The sequence below is a fragment of the Coregonus lavaretus genome, assembly GCF_964263955.1.
Source record: "Coregonus lavaretus genome assembly, chromosome: 19".
In the NCBI taxonomy this organism is placed as follows: domain Eukaryota; kingdom Metazoa; phylum Chordata; class Actinopteri; order Salmoniformes; family Salmonidae; genus Coregonus; species Coregonus lavaretus.
Window position 1 is genome coordinate 37565379 of NC_140006.1, and position 27157 is coordinate 37592535.

General features: G+C 43.1%; 1 protein-coding gene across 1 annotated transcript; it reads left to right on the forward strand.

The window, feature by feature from the left end:
* Positions 1-14329: 14329 nt before the first annotated feature.
* Positions 14330-27014, forward strand: pif1 (PIF1 5'-to-3' DNA helicase homolog). The gene is made up of 12 exons (XM_084183189.1): positions 14330-14908; positions 15159-15288; positions 15429-15554; positions 16179-16332; positions 16551-16665; positions 16989-17095; positions 17493-17632; positions 22404-22510; positions 22689-22776; positions 23209-23354; positions 24429-24620; positions 26701-27014. Exons 1-12 carry the CDS (start codon positions 14342-14344, stop codon positions 26749-26751), a joined length of 1923 nt encoding a protein of 640 aa, XP_084039315.1. The 5' UTR covers positions 14330-14341; the 3' UTR covers positions 26752-27014.
* The last annotated feature ends 143 nt before the right edge of the window (positions 27015-27157 follow it).

Consider the following 27157-nt stretch of genomic DNA (forward strand, 5'->3'; position numbering starts at 1 on the left):
GAGAGAGAGAGAGAGAGAGAGAGAGAGAGAGAGAGAGAGAGAGAGAGAGAGAGAGAGAGAGAGAGAGAGAGAGAGAGAGAGAGAGAGAGAGAGAGAGAGAGAGAGAGAGAGAGAGAGAGAGAGAGAGAGAGAGAGAGAGAGAGAGAGAGGAGAGAGAGAGAGAGAAAGAAAGAAAGAAAGAAAGAAAGAAAGAAAGAAAGAAAGAAAGAAAGAAAGAAAGAAAGAAAGAAAGAAAGAAAGAAAGAAAGAAAGAGAGAGAGAGAGAGAGGGGGAGGAAATACGTTAGAAGGGAGATGAGTTCTGCTGTGAAGGAGGAGTGCAATAAAGGGAAGGAGATGAGAGGAAGGCAACCTGCTTTAATCATAGGTAAATATGCTAATCAAACTTTTACCAAATGCTCTCATGGAGTGATTAACAATAATGATAACATCAAACCAAAACAGCACCTGTTACACATCTACAGCAATTGTCTGATTTTACACCATCTCCTATTCCAATTGTCTTAAATGCCAACCGTACTGCCTATTTACAAATCAAATCAAATGCCCATGGCACATCAAATGATTTTTTTCTCCTCCACATGCACAGTGTCAAATTGCTGAATTTTCGCAAGAAGGCTCAAAGCCAATGTATAATGCATACCCTATAGCAAACCAACCAACCACACCAACTAACCAACCAACCAACCACACCAACTAACCAACCAACCAACCAACCACACCAACCAACCACACCAACCAATCAACAAACCACACCAACCAACCAACCACACCAACCACCCAACCAACCAACCAATCAATCAACCAACCAACCAACCAACCAACCACACCACCAACCAACCACACAAGCACACCAACCACACCAACCAACCAAATCAACCAACCACACCAACCAACCAACCAACCAACCACAACAACCACACCAACCAACCAACCAATCAACCAACCACACCAACCACACAAGTACACCAACCACACCAACCACACCAACCAACCAAATCAACCAACCACACCAACCAACCAATCAACCAACCAACCAACCAACCAACCAACCAACCTACCAACCACACCAACCAACCAACCAACCAACCACACCAACCAACCAACAACACCAACCACACCAACCAACCAATCAACCAACCACACCAACCAACCACACCAATCAACCAATCAACAAACCACACCAACCAACCAATCAACCAACCAACCAACCAACCAACCAATCAACCAATCAACAAACCACACCAACCAACCACACCAACCAACCAACCAACCACACCAACCACACCAACCACACCAACCACACCAACCAACCACACCAACCAACCAATCAATCAACCAACCAACCAACCAACCAACCAACCAACCACACCAACCAACCAATCAACCAATCAACCTACCAACCAACCACACCAACCAACCAACCAACAACACCAACCACACCAACCAACCAATCAACCAACCACACCAACCACACCAACCACACCAACCACACCAACCACACCAACCAACCACACCAACCAACCAATCAACCAACCAACCAACCAACCACACCAACCAACCAATCAACCAATCAACCTACCAACCAACCACACCAACCAACCAACCAACAACACCAACCACACCAACCAACCAATCAACCAACCACACCAACCAACCACACCAACCAACCAATCAACCAATCAACAAACCACACCAACCAACCAACCAACCAACCAACCAATCAACCACACCAACCAACCAACCAACCAACCAACCAACCAATCAACCAATCAACCAACCACACCAACCAACCAACCAACCAACCACACCAACCACACCAACCAACCAATCAACCAACCACACCAACCAACCAACCAACCACACCAACCAAACAATCAACCAATCAACCAACCAATCAACCAACCAACCACACCAACCAACCAATCAACCAACCACACCAACCAACCAACCACACCAACCACAGAGAGACCAAATCACAAGAAGGGAAATTACACAGTAGCTCTTGATGACATCTGTTGAGCAGAGAGACACAGTTCAGTCATTACCCAGAGAGAGAGTGAGAGAGATCATTTTATTTGTACTCTCACTGGCAAATTTTCTCACTTGACTCAAATGACTCATTTGATACAGAAAAGGACTGCAGTATGCCAAAAGCTACTGCTCCAAAAGCTCCTGCTAAAGCCAGACATTTGACATCACTGCATGTATAGTTCTTTTTTTAAAGAAACGAAGCATCATCCCTGAACAGGAGAAAGGGGAGATGAGTTGTGCTGTAAAGAAGGAGTGAAATGAAGGGAGAGAGAGAGAGAGAGAGAGAGAGGAAAGCAGATTGCTTGCTTTGTTAATAAGTAAACCCAGCCATTTGAGAAAATGATATTGGCTATGGTAGCAACAATGCTTCTTTCTTCTCAACACTTTATGTACCAGGGACTGCCACCAAGGGTTTTCCTATGAGGATAACCTAAGTCATGAATGGCTCTTGAAATTGCATTAAAGCGATGCCAGCTCAACTGTATTAAAGAGATGCCAGCTCAATTGTATTAAAGAGATGCCAGCTCACTAGTATTAAAGAGATGCCAGCTCACTAGTATTAAAGAGATGCCAGCTCACTAGTACTAAAGAGATGCCAGCACACTAGTATTAAAGAGATGCCAGCTCAATTGTATTAAAGAGATGCCAGCTCAATTGTATTAAAGAGATGCCAGCTCAATTGTATTAAAGAGATGCCAGCTCAATTGTATTAAAGAGATGCCAGCTCAATTGTATTAAAGAGATGCCAGCTCACTAGTATTAAAGAGATGCCAGGTCACTAGTATTAAAGAGATGCTAGCTCACTAGTATTAAAGAAATGCTAGCTCAATTGTATTAAAGAGATGCCAGCTCAATTGTATTAAAGAGATGCCAGCTCAATTGTATTAAAGAGATGCCAGCTCACTAGTATTAAAGAGATGCCAGGTAACTAGTATTAAAGAGATGCTAGCTCACTAGTATTAAAGAGATGCCAGGTAACTAGTATTAAAGATATGCTAGCTCAATTGTATTAAAGAGATGCCAGCTCACTAGTATTAAAGAGATGCCAGCTTACCCGCTGATAAACTGGCTGGCTAGCAGCATCCAACATACTGGGGGTTGAGAAACACTGGTGCATAAATGAATTGATTTATTGTGTCCCTTTTGGGTAATTGTTCTAGAATCTTATGTGAAACAGCACAGCATCACAAACAATATTACAACCCCCAACATCACATGTGGATAAACTATCATTTCAGTTCATGGGATGGTGTATCAATATTTTGCCACAAGTATAACACTTTGTATTAAGGACAAAAAGTGAATTCCTTTGCCATTTTTTTTTTGCAGTATTACTTTAGTGCCTTTTTGCAATATCCTTCTTTTCACTCTGTCATTTAGGTTAGTATTTTGGAGTAACTACAGTGTTGTTGATCCATCCTCAGTTTTCTCCCATCATATAATCACCATTGGCCTCATGGTGAAATCTCTGAGCAGTTTCCTTCCTCTCCGGCAAATGAGTTAGGAAGGATGCCTGTATCTTTGTATTGACTGGGTGTATTGATACACCATCCAAAGTTTATTAATAACTTCACCATGCTCAAAGGAATTGTGTCTGTAGTACTGTGTCTGCTTTTTTTATTTTGGCCCTTCTTTGTGAGGCATTGGGAAACATCCTTGGTCTTTGTTGTTGAATCTGTGCTTGAAATTCACTACTCAACTGAGGGACCTTACAAATAATTGTATGTGTGGGGTACAGAGATAGGGTAGTCATTCAAAATAATTGTAACCACTATTATTGCAGTGGGTCCATGCAACTTATTATGCAACTTATTATGTGATTTGTTAAGCAAATTTCTACTCCTGAACTTATTTAGGCTTGCCCTAACAAAGGGTTGCATACTCAAGACATTTCATTTTTCATTAAATTGTAAAGATTTCTAAAAACAAAAGTCCACTTTGACTTTTCAAACCTCAATTTAATACATGTTATATTCAGGCTGTCACACAACAAAATGTGGAGAAGGTCAAGGGGTGTGAATACTTTCTACCAGGGCCCATAGAGCTCTCTGGTCAAGAGTAGGGGATGGGGTGCCATTTGGGATACAACCGTGGTCTTCTCAGTGGCTGGATAAGGGCCTGGGTGGGAGTCACTGCCTTCTGCTCTCTCCCCTGAACATGACCTCATCAATACCCTTGTGACAGAGCTTTACTGTCTACCAGTAATCCTGCAAAGGGAGCACTATCGCTACCTCCCTCTCCAACCAAGGTGCATGAATTGAGGAGCAAACTGAAGTAGAGAGGCGATTGAGCAACTCTAGCAGGACAACGCAAGTAAATAAAAAAGCTAGTAAAATGGCTTTTGGCCTTTTTCAGGCCTTCCAGTAATCCTCCCACGGAGTACTACTCTGTACCTGACTAGGAGAAGGCACGGGAACATTCATAAAACAGATAGCTAATCCTGTTCTCATTGTTTGGGTTTCTTTGGGAGTCTGGGGAGAAACTCTGTCTAGAAGTCCCTTGGTGTCTTTGGAGGCAGTGAGTGAGGTGAGCTCTCTCTCTCTCTCTCTCTCTCTCTCTCTCTCTCTCTCTCTCTCTCTCTCTCTCTCTCTCTCTCTCTCTCTCTCTCTCTCTCTCTCTCTCTCTCTCTCTCTCTCTCTCTCTCTCTCTCTCTCTCTCTCTCTCTCTCTCTCTCTCTCTCATTCTCCCATTAGATTTAATTGTGAGATGGTATCAGATATTGATGTTTGGTTGTTGTTTGCATTACTTTTTATGGTCTGTGTCTGTGTATCTACTGACTGTCTGGATGACTGAATTGGATACTTGGCTCTGAAATGTGTCATCTTTCTTTCCTGTAACCTGGTTAGGGCTTAGGTGGTATTAGCACTTAAAGTGAGTCATTATTTTAAGAGATATAGTTATATTTATTGTCCGTCATTGTGTTTTTATTCACCTAGAGCACGTCTTGAAATATTTGGCATAATGCCAATATGAATGTGAGAGTTTGTGCCTCTCTGATAGCATTGTTTTCTGAAACGATTATATAATTATATCATTATAATAGGGGGATGAATCAAGTCATATTGTATTGTGCTCTATTGTATTGTCCTGCTTTGTAATCTATTGTTGTTTTTGTAATTCCAGTTTACGTAATACAGTACCTGTATTACTGATTTATTGACTTTCTCTTGTTCCTTTACCAGTAAAGGCTGCTGAGGGGAGGACGGCTCATAATAATGCCTGGAATGGAGTATAATGGCTGGAATGGAGTGAATGGAATGGTATCAAACACATGAACACCATATGTGTTTGATACCATTCCATAGACTCCATTCCAGCCATTATTATGACCTCCCCTCAGCATCCTCCACTGTTCCCTACCGATTCCAGAGCCTTAGACACTTGAAAACCAACCTACCTCCTCCACACCCACAATCCTGTATAACACACCTGCCTTAGTTCTATGGCCCAGGTCATTGTGGTGGGCCCAAGGCCGTGACCCTGACCCTGACATTTCTAGAGTGGATGAGTAAATAACACACACCTACTTTTCTGTAGTACTGTATCACAGCTAATTTACTGTAGTACTGTATCACAGCTACTTTACTGTAGTACTGTATCACAGCTACTTTACTGTAGTACTGTATCACAGCTACTTTACTGTAGTACTGTATCACAGCTACTTTACTGTAGTACTGTATCACAGCTACTTTACTGTAGTACTGTAGCATAATAGTGAAGACATCAAAACTATGAAATAACACATATGGAATCATGTAGTAACCAAAAAAGTGTTAAACAAATCAAAATATATTTTATATTTGAGATTCTTCAAATAGCCACCCTTTGCCTTGATGACAGCTTTGCACACTCTTAGCATTCTCTCAACCAGCTTTACCTGGAAGGCTTTTCCAACAGTCTTGAAGGAGTTCCCACATATGCTGAGCACTTGTTAGCTGCCTTTCCTTCACTCTGCCGTCCGACTCATCCCAAACCATCTCAATTGGTTTGAGGTCGGAGGATTGTGGAGGCCAGGTCATCTGATGCAGAACTCCATCACTCTTCTTCTTGGTAAAATAGCCCTTACACAGCCTGGAGGTGTGTTGGTGTCACGCCCTGATCGAGAGAACACTCGTTGGTTGGGTCAGGGTGTGAGTTTTCTATTGTAGTTCTATGTGATGTATATCTTTGTTTAGGATCTAGATGTGTATTTCTAGGTTTGGCCGGGTGTGATTCCCAATCAGAGGCAGCTGTCGCTCGTTGTCTCTGATTGGGGATCATACTTAGGTAGCCTATTGCCTACTGTGTATTGTGGGATCTTGTTCCTGTTAGGCTGGTGTGTGTATAGCCCTTTGGACTTCACGTTACGTTGTTTCTTGTTTTGTTTTATGTTTATTGAGTTAATAAACATGTACGCTTTTCACGCTGCACCTTGGTCCGACCCGTCTCTCAACGATCGTGAGAGACGGGTCGGACCACTAAGCCCAAACCAGATGCTGTGGTAGCCATGCTGGTTAAGTGTGCCATGAATTCTAAATAAATCACAGACAGTGTCACCAGCAAAGCACCCCCACACCATAACATCTCCTCCTCCATGCTTTAAGGTGAGAAATGCACATGCGGAGATCATCCGTTCACCCATACCGTGTCTCACAAAGCCACGGCAGTTGGAACCAAAAATCTCCAATTTGGACTCCAGACCAAGGACACATTTTCACCGGTCTAATGTCCATTGTTCGTGTTTCTTGGCCAAAGCAAGTCTCTTCTTCTTATTGGTGTCCTTTAGTAGTGGTTTCTTTGCAGCAATTCGACCATGAAGGCCTGATTCACACATTCTCCTCTGAAGTCCCAGAAGTCTGAAGTCCCAGAAGTCAGCCCCTCTCCAGGGTCGGGGCCTCCCACACCAGGGTCCAGACAGGGCTTAGTGCATCGCGGGAGGATTGCCGATCCAGGCCCAGACGTCAGCCCCTCTCCAGGTTCGGGGTTTTTTTGCAGCAATTCGACCATGAAGGCCTGATTCACACATTCTCCTCTGAACAGTTGATGTTGAGATGTGTCTGTTACATTTTACATTTACATTTTAGTCATTTAGCAGACGCTCTTATCCAGAGCGACTTACAGTTAGTGAGTGCATACATTAAAAAAAAAAAAAAAATCATACTGGCCCACCGTGTTACTTGAACTCAGTGAAGCATTTATTTGGGCTACAATTTCTGAGGCTGGTAACTCTAATGAACTTATCCTCTGCAGCAGAGGTAACTCTGGGTCTTCCATTCCTGTGGCAGTCCTCATGAGAGCCAGTTTCATCATAGCGCTTGATGGTTTTTGCGACTGCACTTGAAGAAACTTTCAAAGTTCTTGACCTTCATGTCTTAAAGTAATGATGGACTGTAGTTTGTCTTTGTTTATTTGAGCTGTTCTTGCCATAATATGGACCAGAGGTCAATGGTGGTACTTCCCTATGGCCTGCTCGCTCCGGGTGGAGGTGTGATCTTTGGTCCCTCCTCTGCGCCTCGTCTGTTGGTCTGGGACTGGGACTGGGTCTGGGTCTGGGACTGGGTCTGGGTCTGGGACTGGGACTGGGTCTGGGTCTGGGTCTGGGTCTGGGACTGGGACTGGGTCTGGGACTGGGTCTGGGACTGGGACTGGGACTGGGTCTGGGTCTGGGTCTGGGTCTGGGACTGGGACTGGGTCTGGGTCTGGGTCTGGGTCTGGGTCTGGGTCTGGGACTGGGTCTGGGTCTGGGACTGGGTCTGGGTCTGGGTCTGGGTCTGGGACTGGGACTGGGACTGGGACTGGGTCTGGGTCTGGGTCTGGGTCTGGGACTGGGTCTGGGTCTGGGACTGGGTCTGGGTCTGGGACTGGGACCTGAATAGATAGTTCAGCACTCCTGCTCTTTTCTTTAACCTGTAGGGAACACATTATATGGCCTATACTTGGCATGTAGGTTTCTCACTTATGGGTGGCACAATAGGCAGGGTATATGCAAATTAAATACTGTAGTATTTACTATAGTTAAAAAGCTGTAGTGTTTTTGTGGACATTACTGCAGTATTTACTACAGTGTTTTTTTTGCGGATAATACTGTAGTATTTACTACAGTATTCTACACATTTCTACAGTAAATACTACGCATGATCGAGGGATACTACAGTGTGTAGTATAGTATTCTACAGTAAACAACAGTTTACTACAGAATTCTATAGTAAGTACTTTAGTATTCTATAGTAAGCTAGTATTTTTTCATGTGGGAATGAATGAATAATATTTATTGATTCTTTTTATTATTTTTGCTATTCCTTTTTCTAGCATTCTCTCTCATGTGAAGGTGTGAGGAAATATAATCTTATTCATTCCTGTTTATTCTTCCCTCCTCATTTCTCTCTCTCTCTCTCTCTCTCTCTCTGTCTCTCTCTCTCTCTGTCTCTCTCTCTCTCTCTCTCTCTCTCTCTCTCTCTCTCTCTCTCTCTCTCTCTCTCTCTCTCTCTCTGAACAAATCTGCACAAGCCTGTACAGTGTTTGCAGAAAGCCCCCATCTAGATTGAATAGAGAGTACAGTGAGTGTTTACCCTCGATAGATGTGAGGGCTCTGCAGGGCACATGTCCATAGAGGCTCTCTCTCCTCAAAACAAACATGGATGCCTACAGCTCCTCCTGTATCTAAAGACAATCTGCTGTTTGGAGATGAGGGCTGAATTACATCTTGAAATCCACTTTTTCCATTCATCATTGAGAGGAGAGTGGTTTGTGCTTAAGCAACTGGTGATGGTGAATATAAATGGAAGAAGCTCTGTGAAATATTGAATGCACTCAGAAGGTCCACTACTCTCTCCATTAAATTATAGATTGCATTTAGATTGCAAGGACAATTTCCGGTCACAACCGTCTTCATCAGACATCGTTGAGGAAGCAAACCCATTTGAAAAGATAACCATGCTTTTATATGTACCTAATTTCAACATGCAAATGGTGTACAGAATTCAATATTGTCCAGGCTTCGCTTTGCGCCTATCTTTTCATGCAGGTTGACATTTATTGTCATGAGTCTTGCCCCGGAACTGAGCAGTGTCTACTAGATGGGCCAGCTGCAAAGTCAAAATTGGCTATATATCGTAAAAAGTCATGAAAACAAAATGTTTCTTTTTGGTCTTAATTTAAGATTAGTGTTAGGCATAAGGTTAGCACTGTGGTTAAGGTTAGAATTAAGGTTAGGGTTCGGTTTAAAATCAGATTTGATGACTTTGTGGCTGTTCCGGCTAGTGACTATCCTGCAGAGCTGCCTCCAGAACATGAGTCATGCCAATAAATCTAAACTAATGAAAGGGTTATACACTGCTGCTTAATCACCGGTCAATCACGGCTCATAATGAGCCACAAAATCACTCGAAGAACTCAGATCAAACAATGATTTAATTGATGTCAACCCGCCTGGTCTCTACAGCTTTAAAGGCCCAGTGCAGTCAAAAATGTGATTTTCCTGTGTTTTCTATACACCACATGACCAAAAGTATGTGGACACCTGTTCGTCAAACATCTAATTCCAAAATCATGGTCATTAATATGGAGTTGGTCCCCCTTTTGCTGCTATATCAGCCTCCACTCTTCGGGGAAGGCTTTCCACTAGATATTGGAACATTGCGAGGACTTGCTTCCATTCAGTCACAAGTGCATTAGTGAGGTCGGGCACTGATGTTGGGCGTTTAGGCCTGGCTCGCAGTCTGTATTCGATGGGGTTGAGGTCAGGGCTCTGTGCAGGCCAGTCAATTTCTGATTTTGAGTACAAACAAGTCATATCTGGTATAAATGGAATCAAAATATTTTCTTCTCTCTCTTGCTCCTGTTATCCACTCTGCAGAAAGGTTGTATGAACATGTTTCTCTTGTAGGCTGCTCGGCCTTTGGCATGAGTCAGTCTGTTATGTCCATGCTTTGCTTTGTAACTCTAAGATCTTCATGCTTAGAATAATGCTTTGTAATGCTTGTTAATGCTTTGTAACTGAAGCGTTATGCCTTGTGATTTCACTCATTTTACAACGTTATTAAATATTTGCCTTTGATATAGACAATTCTTATTCCTTTCTTCCCCTTTCTACTACTGGAGCTCAGCTATAGTATTTTGCATATTTGAATCATCTTTATGGAGTCAGATATTCACTTTAATATACTTTAATCATATTAAATACATAGTCTTATTATGGGTTGCATGTGAGATATACTGTATATAATAAATATTACCCCACTACAACCACAACAAAATACCTTTCCCCAGTGGTTACACCATGTAGTCATTATCTGTTCATGTTGGATTTATAAAATGAATAAATGTAAGTGTGTCAGTAGCCTTTCTTTGGACATTTCCTGTAAAATGGAAATTGAGTTTTTGTATGGCAGCCTCAAGACTCACTTTTGCTGTAGTCTGAAAGGGAAGCTAAGCCACCGTAGTAAAAACACTGCTCTTAATGAAACAGCCACTAATGCACATTGCCATTGCAAAAGGAAAGAGCAAATTGGCCATTTAATTGAATGAGGTAAATCACTTTCAACTCATGAGCAAGAAATCCATTAAAGGTCCCTCCGAATAGAGCCACAATCATTAGCCCAGGCTTATTTGTGCAGCTTCTCTTCTCTCTCACATTAAGTAAATGTCCATTATGGCTTCTGGGTTGAGGAACTCCCTGTCCTGAATTCTTGTTTATGTAGATCACATTCTCCCTAGGCAAATAAACCTAGTCCATTCTGTATGGCATAGCATTGTAACTAGTGGGCTGTTGTGTGTGTCGATAACATGGTATCTTGATTCTTGTGACAATGTTTAAGGTTTCAGATGATTAACTATCGATCTGTGACTCTCAAATTGTGTCATGGGTAAATAAATGCGTGCTGGTATTTGGGAGGATATATTCTGAAAAAATACAAAGTACTACCACTGGTTGTATAGGCTATTACATAAAGCTACCTAAATGCTGTGGCGTTTGATGTACATTGTTGTTATGTACATTAACATGACATGCTTAACATTAGTCAGGTCATGATTCTTCCTGTTACGTAATATCATGACATACAGTCTGGGTTGGATGCAGTCTCCAACACATACCTAGTTATTCATGTGACCCAGGCACCAGTGGGAATATACCGTAATGGGCTAATAACTCATGCACTAACAGTACAGAGGTTCTTAGTATTTTCATTATGGGCACCCAGATATATATTTTATTTCAAGTGAAATTGATCAAATGTTCAATAGGGGTCCCTGGGGGAAAAAAGGTTGGGAACCCCTGCATTAACCAATACCATTCTAATTCACTACAGTAATTTTATAGATGTAAAACGTAACAGGTTCCAATTGACAAAAGTGAAATCAATACCGGGACCCTTCTCTCTCCTAACTGTATTCTGTCTTCCACTCTCCCCATCTCTTCTTCCTCCCCCCTCATCACTTCCTGTTTTGCTTTATCCATCTCTTTCACTCCCCTTCCCCTCAGCTTCCCTAAAGACATTCATAATGAGCTGTACAGTAAACAGCTGGGGGTGAGGAGTGGGTGGGAAGTAGGTGTGGGAGGTGGAAGAGAGGGTGATTTCCCAGAATCATCAACCGTCAATACCTAGGCTGTCACAATTCATGGCCCCTGTCCAATGCCCAAGCACTGATAATCACCCATGCCTGGAAATTCACTTGTCAGCCTACGCATAGGCATTGTGGTTTACGGAAAGCACAGATATGCAGAACTGATAAATGGCCTGCTGCCATATGAGCTGAGTGGACATAAATATAATTGTGGGAGGACAGGTGGATGTATCAAACATGGATGCTGAGCAACAAATGAGCAACAAAGTAATCAGGGAAGTTGTGCTTATAACTTATTTGGTTATTTCCTGACAGTATTTTGTGCACCATCAAAGATGTGAAAACAGTGTTGCCTACAGGATTATTGGATGTTATGGTGGATGGGAATGTTAAAAAAGAAAAGACGTTCAGGTGAACGTTAGGCTATTGAATAGCGTATTCATATTGATGTTCTATTTACTGCAGTTTTGCTACTATAGTGTTGTAGGGGGGACATACATAACGGTGGAAGGATAGGGGGTTGTATCAAACATGCAGAGGGCCTAGTAGCCTATGCATCATTAGTGGATGATGATGAGGAACAGAGTAATCAGGGAGGTTATTAGACAGTTTCAATGGAAAACAAAATACATTTCCAAAGAAATTACAAACGTTTAAATTCTCATTTCTCTGTTCCTAAATAAATGGAAATCATTCCTGTTTTGCGTGAAGGAGTTTCTCATCTGCCTTAGCAACTCAGTGAGCCAGAAAAATAAAGACAAAAAAGGATAAAACAGTTGTTCACAACATCACCTTTTTAATATTCTGTGCTGACAGAATGTCTTGCTATAATATTAGAGAACTGTAAAAATACAACAGTGACTAGTAATGCTTACAGGCTCCTTCTCCTTTCCTCTGCCCCCCTCTCAGTGCTCTCCAGAGTCCCTGGAAGCAGCCGGTTCCTCCAGCCTTCTTCCTCCCACCTGTAGCAGTGGAGAGGCTGGTGGAGGACAGTTGGTGTGTGGAGCAGGCTACAGGACTCCGCTAGAAGGAGCATAGTGTTCCTGGTGGTCAGCACCTCATCACTGATCAGTGTGCCATTCTGAGATCAATGGCAGCTCTCTGGGGGAGATGGAGGGAACCCCAGATGTTTTCTCTGTGTTGGAGAGGTTAAGCTCCTCTAAAATCATTTGAATATCTGCCTTATCAAGGACCTGGCCAATGATCTGGTTGGCCAGACAGATGATGGAGTGTTGATGCTGCTTATGGAAGTGAAGCTTCCACTAAGTGATGAGGACAAGAAGGACAGGGAGCTGTGGCTGTTGTATGCAGCATCGGCCTACTCATCACACCTAGGGATGTCCATGGGTTCCTTCTTGTCAAGGTCATCAAGGTTAAAAAAAAAACTCTCAGGAGAGATCCAGTCATTTAAATATAATTCAGATAGCCCTCTCTGTCATACAGAATTAAACTTTTATCCATTTAGTTCGATTACACAGTTTAGTGATATAGGCCTACATTCAAGCAAAATTGGAGAGAAAAAAATCGAAGGGGCACTTCAGAAGAATTACATGCAAAGGTGTAGACTCCTTTACAATAAAAATGCATTAGGCCCACTGATTGATCATTTAATAGCCAAAATTGTGCAAAGTCATTTGATCATAAAATAAAATATATTTAGCAAACCACATTTGTTCTACATTTCTATTGTTCTACCTTTGGAGTGCCAACCAATTGTGGTTGGGCTGGAACAAAAACCTGCATATTATCTCCAGTGTGTAGCTATACTGCCGTTTTGCAGAGGGATTGTCATCTCTCTTGGAGACATAGCATAGGCCTATTGTTTTTTTGTATGTTTGTGAACACATTTTCTCTAGAACAAGGCAAAACAGATGTATGTTATAGAACAAGACTGTAAAGAGATAGAAATATGCAGATTATAAATATGCTGAGCAAGCGGATTATCTGCGTTTGTTGATATTGCTGAAACCCGGTGGTGAAGGAGGAACGTCAAATTCAAATCGAGAAAATAATCTGTACCTGCTCAAATTGAAATAAAGCATCGTTCAGAAACATATACATACATGTTATTCCTTTGAAATTATGATTGGAATTTTCAAAACCAAACGAATGGACCACTGTCTACCCGGTTTTACTCGGTGAGGTATGCCTCCACAATCGCAGCGATTGGTCAGTATGACAAATGTATGGGCGGGGTCATTTGCGTCCAATGGCAATACGAGTCTTTCATTGGTTAATCCTTTAAAGGACCCTTCTCTCATTGGTCAAAATATGTTGCGCTGCCATTGGTTTATATTACACACGCCGACCGTTTTGAAAACTGCATTTTACTTCAGAAAGCACGCAAACGAGATCGCAAGGCAATAGTCTTTGCTCTAGTTACATTTTTCTTCAAAGAGGAAAGTCAAAATAGCAAGATCCTCCAGAGAATTCTGGAACGAGCCTGTGTGTTCATTAATCAGTCATTCATGCATGGTACGTTTAAAGTATATTTTAATGTTTTGTTGCATGCATCGCTAGCCAAGGTAGCCACTATTTGCTTTCAATCGAAACCCAGATAGTTAACGTTAGTAGGTAGCCAAATCTTGATTTACTTGCAGACGTGTGTGTTGATTAAAACATTTACAAAACAGCCGTGGCATTTAGGGTCCAGTTGATTACGTTATCTAGCTGTTGTAAGGTTTGCGATTCTTTTGATCAGTGTTCATTATTTGTTTCATGTGACTTTACCTTCTTTCTAACATTAGAGCCCGCACATTGTTACAATGTTACAAGGGGACGACGGTGCCCAGCTCGAGTGCAGTGTCGTGGTGGAGCGCCTGAACTCCTCTGGCCAGGCCACCAAACGCCAAGTCATCCGGAAGGCAGCTGTTCTTCTCGGTCGCAACGAGTTCCAGGAGATAATCCTGCGCGTGCACGACGGTAAAATACCCCAAAGTTACACGCTCAAAGAGTTCCAGCTCTTTACCCGGTTTGCCAAGGATGGCAAGTGCACCGTCAAACTGCTCCCCGAAAACATCCAGGTGCTCATCTCTGACTGCCCGCCCCACCTATTAAACATTTTCCTGAAGACCTTGAGTATCAAACACCAGGCCTGGCAGACTAGCAAGCCCATGACTGACCGAGAGAAGCTGAAAGCCTGTCTGCCCCGCAGCTTTGAGACCATCAGCCCATTACAGCGGAAGGATGTACAGAAGGCCAATGAGTTGAGGAGCAAAGTGAACACGCCATTGCTCTCTAAAGGCCTGGTAGTGAGGACTGGTAATAAGATGACTGGAGGACCACAGGGACAGCAGGTTAAGAGACCAAGGACGGACTGTGACTCAAGCCCAGTGAGTTGAGTTCATATCCTCTGTGACTTGATCATTTCTCCCCAAGCTGAAATTCAACCTGGTTTGCACTGAACAGCCCTGGTAGTGAAAATGCATTGCATGCCATTTAGCTTAGTCTATGTATTATCACTGACTCGGTTTCATTAGACATAAGATTGGTTTGATGTCCAACATTTTGTTAGCTGTTAGGCTAGTCCTTGATGACGAAGATGTTGTTGAATAAATGTTTTTAATTATGCTCCATTTTCAGGTGAAGGCACTCCACCCAAGCAAAAAGCCCATCCTGTCTCTACCAACGGCACGCAAGTTGAACAAAGAACAAGCCGCTGTCCTCAGCGCTGTGTTGAGTGGGAAGAATGTTTTCTTCACCGGCAGTGCAGGTATCTACCTTCAATTCGAAGCTGAAGTCATTACTTTAATGGTATGAGGTTGACTCATACATTTGACTCATACGTTCAGGACCCTCACATAGTTTTTTTGTTTATTCAAGACTGTGTGTGTGGTCTGTATTTTTGTTCAGGCACAGGGAAGTCCTTCCTGTTGAAGAGGATTGTGGGCTCGCTGCCGCCCAAAAGCACCTACGCCACGGCCAGCACGGGCGTGGCAGCGTGTCACATTGGGGGAATCACGCTACACAATTTTGCTGGTCAGTCACCACACCACCGAATAGGATAGAGAGAGTGTTGGTTTGTGTGAGAGCTGTCTAGGAATGGCAGTCTCGACTCTAAACAGTTGTTTCCCTCACGACGCCAGGACAGCGGAGTCACTCACCACCTTCCGGAGACATTTGAAACCCCACCTCTTTAAGGAATACCTGGGATAGGATAAAGTAATCCTTCTACCCCCCCCCCCCCCAAAAAAAAATTTGTAAAGTGGTTATCCCACTGGCTATAGGGTGAACGCACCAATTTGTGAGTCGCTCTGGATAAGAGCGTCTGCTAAATGACGTAAATGTGCCCTTGAGCAAGGCACTTAACCCTAATTGCTCCTGTAAGTCGCTCTGGATAAGAGCGTCTGCTAAATGACTAAAATGTAAATGTAATGTAAATGTTTCATTTTACACGTTGTGATAGTCCCCATACTTAGCTTCACAAAATGGTCGCCTGCCGGTTACCAGAACTGTACTATGGGCCTTTAGTGAAGGGTTGGCTAAACACCATCTCTCTCTTCTTTCACCCTCCCTATTTCCTTACTTGTCTCCTTCCCACCTTTTCCATATTCTCTTTTAAGCTGTTATTACCCCTTTTGTCTCTCTCTCTGTGTCTCTCAGGTATCGGGTCAGGCTCAGCCCCTCTGGAGCAGTGTATAGAGCTGGCCCAGAGGCCTGGGGTCCTGCAGCACTGGACCAGCTGTCGCCACCTCATCATCGACGAGATCTCCATGGTGGAGGCCCAGTTTTTCGACAAGCTGGAGGCCATAGCCAGGTACTAGAAGCACCACTCTCTCGCACCCTATAGAATTTAGTATTGGATTATATAATTACACGTTTATGGGCTGAATCCTAGCTTCAGAAATGCCACTCCCATTGATTCCCATACACAATTTAAGAATGATGTACACGTATCAACTGACGTGTTGCTATTCCAAGTTCATGTCGTATAATTCTCTTATGATTTCTTCTGTTGACATGTCGTTGCTCCAGGTCTCTGAGGAGGTCCACAGAGCCGTTTGGAGGCATCCACCTGATAGTGTGTGGCGACTTCCTCCAGCTGCCCCCGGTCTCCAAGGGAAAGGACAAGGCCACGTTCTGCTTCCAGGTCAGAAAGCCTGGTGATAATGGTGACATGTCATGATAATGCTCCACTGACTCTCACCTTGAGCATTTTTCATTACAGCATGTGTCAGTCTAGCCATGTTGACATCTGCTACTTGGTGGGTGTATTAGATTAAAGTCCTAACATCTTAACACAGAAGCTTGCTTACAATGTGTGAATAAGTCATGCATTACTAATATCAATGACAGATTTGGGGTAAACCTTTGAGTTACATCTAACTTGTACAGTATTTCGAGTCAGTGTCCGAGATGATATCTTATATTATGATAAATACAATGCTGACCTCTACTCTCCTTGACCTCTAGTCTAGAAGCTGGCGGAAGTGCATCCAGCTGAACATGGAGTTGACTGAGGTGCGCAGACAGACGGACCAGTCCTTCATCTCCCTCCTGCAGGCAGTGAGGGTGGGCAGGTACAGTACGCTGAGCAGTGGACAATAGGCAGCCATTTTGGATGGCTGTTCTGGGCCTATTCAATGGGTGTATCTCAATAGTTTGAAGCAGCTTCCTCTCCTTGTGTTTTCTTTCATGAAATGCAAGATTGGTAGAAGATATGCTTCACCTATCCAGTTCTTTCACAAAATGTGACTAGGAACGAGAGGAGAGAAAGCCACTTTATAGACTGAGAAGCATCCAGTGTGCCACCAACTAACTGATATCCATGGTCTCATGACAAAATGCTAGTTCTACAGTATACCATATAGAGTGAGCCATTTAGTAAAATAAAATGTTCTACGTGTTGGAATGGAATCCTAATCATGCAATATGCTACGTATTAATTAAGTCAATGTCCATCATCCAATCCCACAGAGTCACAGAGGAAGTCACTGCCAAGCTGATGGGGAGCGCCTATCACAAGATCGAGCGGGATGGTATCCTGGCAACCAGGCTTTGCACTCACAAGGATGACGTAGAGCTCACAAACGACAACAAGCTCCAGCAGCTGCCAGGTTTGGTGTTTTTCTTTATTTTTGATCATTATAAGGAATTTTATCCCCCACAGTTCTTCCATTGTTGTGAGACACACCGTTGCCTTGAGGCAAGTGACGATTGGCCAGTATTGTGTCACAGGCTTGAGTCACCTGACAGGGCCGGCCCTAGCCTCTAAGTGACTGAAACGACCGCTTAGGGCCCCGTGACCGCTAGGAGGCCTCCGACCAAAACATTTATAAATAACCCACAGATTTTGTTAGTCACTCTCACTCAGATATATTAACATGGCATAAGTCATGGTAAAACTTGTAGAATTGCAGGAAATATTTATTTATTAAATTAGGGCCCCCAAAAGGCTGCCTTGTGACCATATAGGACCTTGAGGGTCTCGCTTCCAAAGGTGTTTTTTGGGTGCTAACCCAATTAGCAGGCCATTTCAGGAAGTCCTGTTCCAACCTTCCTCACTTCCTTTTGATATTGCCTTTGTTAGGCCCCCATACACAAAGCTTGCAGGAAAAAAATGATTCACTAATGAATTGCAGCCTTGCGCAGACTAGGGGTGTGACGTTTTAACGAATTAGGAATCGTAAACTTTTTTTGTTGACAAATTTTAAATCACAGTGCAGTTATCACAATGTCCCGATCATCATAAAGGCAAAAATATTTTTGGTACAAATACGCAACAATGCTGTAAGGAGATGTGCATCTTTCTAATGATTTGCCAAGGATCTAAAGAGCTCCACAGGTCATTGTCATTAACTGTTGGAGAAATGTCAGAGTGAGACAGGGAAGTGACAGCCACAAAGTCCTGTATGGCAATACTTTAAGAAGTTAAATGAGAAGGTGATGAAATGTGAACTTTGCGAGGTGGAATTGAACTACAGTGGCAATACAGGTGCAATGCTGAAAGAGAGGCACGTGAGACCCAACCCGTTGCTGGCAGCAGTGCGATAAGGGACAGGGTGAGAATCTCAGTGCTGATTACAGAAATGATTGCAGTTGATATGCAGCCATTGTCAATGGTAGAGGATGTCTGCTTCAATACCCTAATGGCATATCTAAAACCGTGACAGCCCTGATGAAAAAATGGTACAATGATTGCTCTGCAAGTACAAAGTACGAGCACTCAAACACCATACATAGCTTTAACAGATTGTTGGACGTCTATGAACACGCTGTCATGCATCACTGCAACGAGCCATCACATTGATTAGAAGTGGGACATGAAGTCCCATGTACTGAGAACATGGAGGTGAGGCACACAACAGAACCTAAAATGACATTAATACCATTGTTGCTGAGTAGGTGGGGGACAGCAGGAAGGTGAGCGCCATCTAGCTGGTAGGTAGCCAGGACTACTGTATATTGAACTGCATTAACCCCCTAGAGGTCATATACAACCATGTCATTTTTTTTTTTGAATTCGCGTCGTTTTCTGAAGAAGAAAAAAAATAGCAGTTTAAACGTTCAGTGACATTTTACATTTGTCACATCCCAAGCCCAGACACCCCATGATTTAAGTCGGCTAGAATCAATGCAAGGACATGGTCTTGTTTTTGATTTGTGAACACAGCCTTATGCTGCCCTTGTTGCTGGGCAACCTGTGGTGAGTGTTTGCCCCCAGCTACCATGGGTTCTCTCTCTGTGTGTCCTGCTGGTTTTAATGGTCATGGAGTCCTACTGAGATGAACATTGAAAGTAGGGTTGTCACTTACATCAGGTGTAAAAACAAATTCTGCCCCAATTGCTCAAAACAAAATCTCCATCCATGTGCTGCTTTTGTTAGGAGACCCAACTGAACATGTCCTCTGTCTTTTTCTTTGAGTCACAAACAGACAATCTTGTTGCTTAGGTTACAGATCTGTGATCTCCTGGGTGTCATATTGTGAAGATGTAGTCATCCCAGATAAGGTTGTGAAGGTGTATCCCAAAAGTAAGCCCTCTTAGCAAGTCTCTCAATGAGCTGTTAAACAGGAAGAGGAGGGCATTCAAAGAGGGTACCCAATACTTAGTTAAATAGGCTGCAAAAAGTGGTGACGTGAAATCAGGAGAGCTAAACGGATGTGCAAGGACAAAATTGGAAAAATAATGTGGTACCAATTTTAGGCTTGGCCTGGGATGGTATGAAAACTGTTGTGGGGTTGCAGGACAAAAGTAAGAAAAGTTGCCATTAGATGGCTTTAATTCTGACTGGCACAGGTGTTGAGTTTTATCTCAGTTTTGATGTACACGATTTTAGTAATAAATTCTAAATTAAACACGACCCCCCCCTTTGATGAATGCAGTGTGGTTAGCACATTTTGACACTGCAAACCCAGAAAAAGCCCTGGATGTCACCTGACATGGACTAACAAAATCAATATATATTTTTTGGGGGGGTTGGGGGCTGTAAGCAGTCACTTAGAAGCTGTCAAGAGATGACTCAAGCCTGTGACATAGCACTGGCCAATCGTCACCTTTTCTTATCTCCTCTGCAGAGCAATTGGGCCGTATCTTTAATTGCATCTTAACAGTCTACTGTCATCCATGTTGCCAAGAACATCTACTCAAAGGTTTTTAATGACTACAGACCAGTCACCAGGGGGTAGACGCTAGCCAATTACAATAATTTTGGCACCATGATTGATAATAAATTGAGCTCAGTGTAACACTGACGTTGTGTAAGAAGGGCCAGCAACAGCTTTTTTTTGTCACAGGAAACTGGGAAAGTTCCAGGTTGACAGGACCTTGACTCTCTTATAAATCGTACAATCGTCAAACATTTTCTTTTGATCTGTTGGTATGGCAACCTTAGTATCAAAGCTAAAAATCCACTAGCTAGAATATTGAAAGTGGGCAGAAATCTCACAGGAGTCTGACCTGTCCAACAGACAAGTGGTGAGGAAGGCAGAATCCATCCTTTCTGTCTGTGCCCACCCTCTACACCCTTCAAACTCAACTCTGGACCTTGAAGCCAGTTCCACTGCATTTTTTTTATTGTTCCCCTCTAATCAGGGACTGATTTAGACTTGGGACACCAGGTGTGTGCAATTAATGATCAGGTAAAACAGAACCAGCAGGCTCCGGACCTTGTAGGGTTAGAGGAGTACCCCTGCTCTACACCATGAGTTCCATCCTGTCTGACTGTGTCCTCCCTCTACACCATGAGTTCCATCCTGTCTGACTGTGTCCTCCCTCTACACCATGAGTTCCATCCTGTCTGACTGTGTCCTCCCTCTACACCATGAGTTCCATCCTGTCTGACTGTGTCCTCCCTCTACACCATGAGTTCCATCCTGTCTGACTGTGTCCTCCCTCTACACCATGAGTTCCATCCTGTCTGACTGTGTCCTCCCTCTACACCATGAGTTCCATCCTGTCTGACTGTGTCCTCCCTCTACACCATGAGTTCCATCCTGTCTGACTGTGTCCTCCCTCTACACCATGAGTTCCATCCTGTCTGACTGTGTCCTCCCTCTACACCATGAGTTCCATCCTGTCTGACTGTGTCCTCCCTCTACACCATGAGTTCCATCCTGTCTGACTGTGTCCTCCCTCTACACCATGAGTTCCATCCTGTCTGACTGTGTCCTCCCTCTACACCATGAGTTCCATCCTGTCTGACTGTGTCCTCCCTCTACACCATGAGTTCCATCCTGTCTGACTGTGTCCTCCCTCTACACCATGAGTTCCATCCTGTCTGACTGTGTCCTCCCTCTACACCATGAGTTCCATCCTGTCTGACTGTGTCCTCCCTCTACACCATGAGTTCCATCCTGTCTGACTGTGTCCTCCCTCTACACCATGAGTTCCATCCTGTCTGACTGTCCTCCCTTTACACCATGAGTTCCATCCTGTCTGACTGTCCTCCCTCTACACCATGAGTTCCATCCTGTCTGACTGTCCTCCCTCTACACCATGAGTTCCATCCTGTCTGACTGTCCTCCCTCTACACCATGAGTTCCATCCTGTCTGACTGTGTCCTCCCTCTACACCATGAGTTCCATCCTGTCTGACTGTGTCCTCCCTCTACACCATGAGTTCCATCCTGTCTGACTGTGTCCTCCCTCTACACCAGGGTGTCTAACTCATTATATGCTGGTTTTTGGTTTTTTATTTCAATTAAGACTTGGACAACCAGGTGAGGGGAGTTCCTTACTAATTAGTGACCTTAATTCATCAATCAAGTACAAGGGTGGAGCGAAAACCCGCAGACACTCGGCCCTCCTCTGACACTGGCCATCCCCTACACCATGAGTTCCAGGTCCTACCCTCTGGCTCCTGGGTTTAGAGTCCCAACTGTCAAGACTAACCGGTACAAGCACTCCTTTACCCTTAGTGTCATTGCCCTTTTCAATACAGGGAAGAGGAGGAGGTAGGCTACTCTGTCCTACTGGTATCATTGTCCTTGGTTGTCATAACATGGGGATGATGGTAATGTGGTGATGATGTTGCTAATGATGCTTTTGGTCAGCATATTCTTGATGTTGACGTGATAATTTGAGAATGTTGTTGGGTTTACTACTACTTTAGTGTTGTGCAGCTGCTAATGTTGATCATTAGTATTGTATACTGTATATCTACATTGATGCTGTCCGCCCATGGCTGATGTAGCAGCCCATTGATGTAGCAGCCCATTGATGTAGCAGCCCATTGTATTGTGATCCGTGTGGATTTAGTTTGTCTCCAAATGCTACCCCTGCTGCAAAGCCGAATGCCCTCTGGGACAAATTTAAGTGGAAACTTGATGATGTTGGAACATAAACTGTGTGCAACATTTTAAAGGGGTCCTCTTGCTTTTGTTTCCAGGGTCAGTGCGGGTATTTGAGGCTGTGGACAGCGACCCTGCGCTGGTGAAGATCATAGACACCCAGAGTCCCGTCAGCAGGCTGCTGCAGCTTAAAGTGGGCGCTCAGGTCAGTGCATGGAGACTACTCCTACAGTGGTCACAACTGAATAGGAGTGAATGCATCTCTAACCTGTTGAGCTAGCTTGACTCAATGATGATCAGAGGCATGGCGTTTTAAAGTAATCTTTATTTTCCATTGTGATATGACCGCTCACTGACTAAGCTGATTTAATTCCTATCCCCAGGTCATGCTAACAAAGAACCTGGACGTCCAACGTGGCCTGGTCAACGGGGCTCGAGGTGTCGTAGTAGATTTTCAGCCGGGGAAACTAGGTAAATTCAATATACAGTACACATCTACATACAATAAACAATAGGATTCAGAGGTTAAAAAAAGTATATGGTTCGGGTCTCGGGTGTGTAGAAAAGTAGGTAACACTTTATTTGCTCTACAGACTGAGTAACATTTAAACTATCTACTAACCCTTGCCTTAACCTTTACCCTAACCCTTATTCTAAACCTAACCGTAACCTTAGCAAGCAGTTGTTTATCAACAGTTTGTTGATAGTATAACCATCTGCAGATAGAAAATCGGGACTATCCAAATAAAGTGACCCAAAAGTATGCTTTAATGCCTAATAACCCTCAAATGTAATTGCAGCTATCTGTTTTAACTATGCATTTATGATGATTGATTCATTCACAAACCAGTGTTCCCTAACTCTGTATAGCACCAGTCCCATCAGTCCTTTCTGACTCCTCAGGGCTCCCACGCGTACGTTTCCTGTGCGGCACCACCGAGGTGCTGAAGCCAGAGCGGTGGATGTTCAAGGCCGGAGGCGGGCTCTACCTGAGCCGCCAGCAGCTGCCACTCAAACTGGCCTGGGCCATCTCCATCCACAAGAGCCAGGTGAGGCGTGGCAATGACCATATAAGGTCACATGGAGTGCTTGGCTAAACTCTAGAACGGAGTAAGGATTCCACATATGAGCAGTATTCAAATACAAAGAAAATGCATCCTTCCCGATCTTCTTGGAGGTGACCTGATACAATTGATTTGGTTAAAGCTATGCAGTGCAACTTCTGCTTTCTCCTGTCCAATAGTGTTGGATCATTGATAACGCCCTCTCTCTCTCTGACGTCAAATGTAATGGACCTACAGCCTATGTTTGATCACATTCCCAAAACGCAATCCTCTCCCTTTGGACGCGATGACGCGCCCCTACCAAACTGCTACTGCACAGATAAATGCGATATCTCATGAACTCCATCTAGACCATGCTAATCACATGATGCTTTTATCTATCCATTAAAGTTCCACAAGGTTAGAGACATTAAGGGGAGAGGAAAGGTGGCATGCGCCTGGATGAAATGGAATCCAGCCAGCCTCCGATGATGGATGACCATTTAGCAATTCTCACTCCCCATATGTCACCCCATGTCTTGACACTAAACCACCAGACAGTGTTGGTCACAAATCAGCTGAGTTTGACCCTGGGTGTTATTACTCAGTGCACCACCATCTCTGCAGATCCATCTCCTGCCCGAGAACTGGATCTCATTACTCTGAAATGTGTCTGTGTGATTGGCTAGGCAGATGAGCCGAGCACTCTGGTTAATTGAGTTCATTGGTCACTGTCGGTGTCATCAATGTTTGGTTTCCCTCCCCTTGACTGAGGCAGCGGTAGAAACCGATGGAGGGAACAGAGTGATGTCACAGGATCATAACCTTGTGATAATTGCAGCTTTTATATTAGCATTGAAGATGTGCAGCTCTAAGCAATATGTCTCGATTCTGTGTTCATATGATTCATCCTCTATGAATCATTGTTTTTCTGCAGCTATCCAAACAAAGCTAGTTTTCACTACACTTCAGGCTGACTGATTCACATCACGTGTATGGAATAGGTCTTCCTGTCTGTATGATCGTCTATTTCCATGCGACTGTATTTGGGGCATGTTTCTTACCCACTGTGTGTGTCAGGGCATGACGCTGGACTGTGTGGAAATCTCCCTGGCGCGGGTGTTCGAAAGCGGGCAGGCCTATGTGGCTCTGTCTCGGGCCAAGAGCCTGGAGGGGCTAAGGGTCATGGACTTTGACCCCCGCGTGGTCCGTGCCAACCCTGACGTGTTGCACTTCTACAGCAAGCTGAGGAAAGAGAGGCTACTGTTGCAGGTGAGTTTCTGGCTGTGTATTGACAGTAGACCCAGTCTGGGTCCTCATAGGGGTTATCTAACAAGGACCCAGAATAGGTCAAAGGGTTTATAGACCTACAGTGACTTATTCCACATTTTGTTACAGCTTGAACTCAAAATGGATTAAATGATTTTCTCACCCATCTAAACACAATACCCCATAATGACAGTGAAAACATGTTTTTAGCCATTTTAGGGGGAAAAAACACAAAACAATGAAATACAGAAATCTCATTTACATAAGTATTCACACCCCTGTGTCAATACTTTGTAGAAGCACCTTTGTGAGCGATTACAGCTGTGAGGCTTTCTGGGTAAGTCGTAAGAGCTTTCCACATCTGGAATGTGCAACATTTGCCCATTATTCTTGTCAAAATTATTCAAGCTCTGTCAAATTGATTGTTGATCATTGCTAGACATCCATTTTCAGGTCTTGCCATAGATTTTCAAGTAGATTTCAGTCAAAACTGTAACTTGAACATTCACTGTCTTGGTATGCAACTCCAGTGTAGATTTGGCCTAGCATTTTAGGTTATTGTCCTGCTGAATGGTGAATTAATCTCCCAGTGTCTGGTGGAAAGCAGACTAAACCATGTTTTCCTTTAGGATTTTGCCTGTGCTTGGCTCCATTCTGTTTATTTTTTTATCCTGAAATTCCCCAGTCCTTAGCGATTACAAGCATACCCATAACATTATACATCCACCACTATGCTTGAAAATATGGAGTGGTACTCAGTAATGTGTTGTATTGGATTTGCTCAAACACTGTATTCAGGACAAAAAGTGAATTGCTTTGCCACATACTTTGCAAACCGGATGCATGTTTTGGAATATTTTTATTCTGTACAAGCTTACTACTTTTCCCTCTGTCAATTAGATTTGTATTGTGGAGTTACTACAATGTTGATCATCATCTGTTTTCTCCTATCACAGCCATTAAATTCTGTAACTGTTTTAAAGTCACCATTGACCTCATGGTGTATTCCTTGAGCAGTTTCCTTCCTCTCCGGAAACTGAGTTAGTAAGGAAGACTATCTTTGTAGTGACTGGGTGTATTGATACACCATCCAAAGTGTAATAATAACTTCACCATGCTCAAAGGATATACTTTTTTTTATTTTTTTTACAATACAAATCATACACATACAAACAACAACATCAAATACATCACACCTGCCCAGAGCCACATGCTCACACCCCCATCTCCAGGGCCCGCATCACTCTCCACCACATGGCCTCAAACAGCACAATGTTTTTTCTCTCTGTTGCCCACACACTTTCAACTTTTAGATATTAATCTTAGGGATATTCAATGTCATGTTTATTTTTTTTACTTCTACCAATGGGTTCCCTTTGCGTGGCATCGGAAACCCTCCCTGGTCTTTGTGGTTGAATATGTTTGAAATTCACTGCTCGACTGATGGACCTTACAGATATTTGTATGTGTGGGGTACAGGGATGAGGTAGTCTTTCAAAAATCATGTTAAACAATTATTGCACACAGTGAATCCATGCAATTTACGTGACTTGTTAAGCACATTTTTACTCCTTAACTTATTTAGGCTTACCATAAAGGGGTTGAATACTTATTGACTCAAGACATTTCTGCTTTCAATTATTATTTAATTAGTAAAAATGTCAAAACATAATTCCACTTTGACATTATGGTGTGTGTAGGCCAGTGACACACAAAAATCTCTATTTAATCAATTTTAAATTCAGGCTGTGACAACAATGTGGAAAATGTCAAGGGGTGTGAACACTTTCTGAAGGCACTGTACATGGTCAAAAAATACTAGTTATTTGGAGCAATGGGAACTGTCTTTTCTCTTGAAGTGTATTTTTGGGGGACTGGTGACCTCAGTAGTTTAGAGTTGCGCTTTAATGTTGTCCTACTGTGTACTGCCACCCAGTGTCAAGAGGTGTAAAGTTTTCCAGAGATTTGACCTCTGACGGTGGGTTAGGTCAGGCAATGATCTGTGTTGGGTGCGGCCTTCCAGTTGTGTGGGTGTGTATGTCCAAAGCAAAGGGCTCGTATAACACTCTCTGTATCTTTGCAGGCCTCGATGGATGAGTTTGTGGGCAAAAGTAACAAGGAGAACCGTTGGTGAGAAAGAACCCCTCAACAACCCAAACTATTTTAATTTAACATTTGATTTGTTTTATTTTTGGTTTTATTTCCATCTTTCAAGTGATCGTCTCAGGCTGTCTACTTTTTTTTTTTAAAGGTATACACATCATGGACATGCACACTGTCAACAACTTTGTTGATCTAGTTTTATTTTTATATACCTGTTATTTATTGTCATGATCTTGACCGTGTGTGAACGTTGTATGATTTTTAAGCAAATAAAGTTTTAGTTGAACTATACTGAACAAAAATATAAGTGTTGGTTTCATGAGCTGAAATAAAAGATCCCAGAAATGTTCCATATACACAAAAAGCTTATGTCGCTCAGATATTGTGCACAAATTTGTTTACATCCCTGTTAGTAAGCATTTCTCCTTTGCCAAGAT

Excerpts from the sequence above, each read along its gene's own strand:
- pif1 (XM_084183189.1), top strand. The coding sequence starts at position 14,342 with ATGTTACAAGGGGACGACGGTGCCCAGCTCGAGTGCAGTGTCGTGGTG. Across the intron at positions 16,333-16,550 it reads AAGCTGGAGGCCATAGCCAG|GTCTCTGAGGAGGTCCACAG; the intron begins GTACTAGAAGCA and ends TCGTTGCTCCAG. Across the intron at positions 17,096-17,492 it reads CAGGCAGTGAGGGTGGGCAG|AGTCACAGAGGAAGTCACTG; the intron begins GTACAGTACGCT and ends CCAATCCCACAG.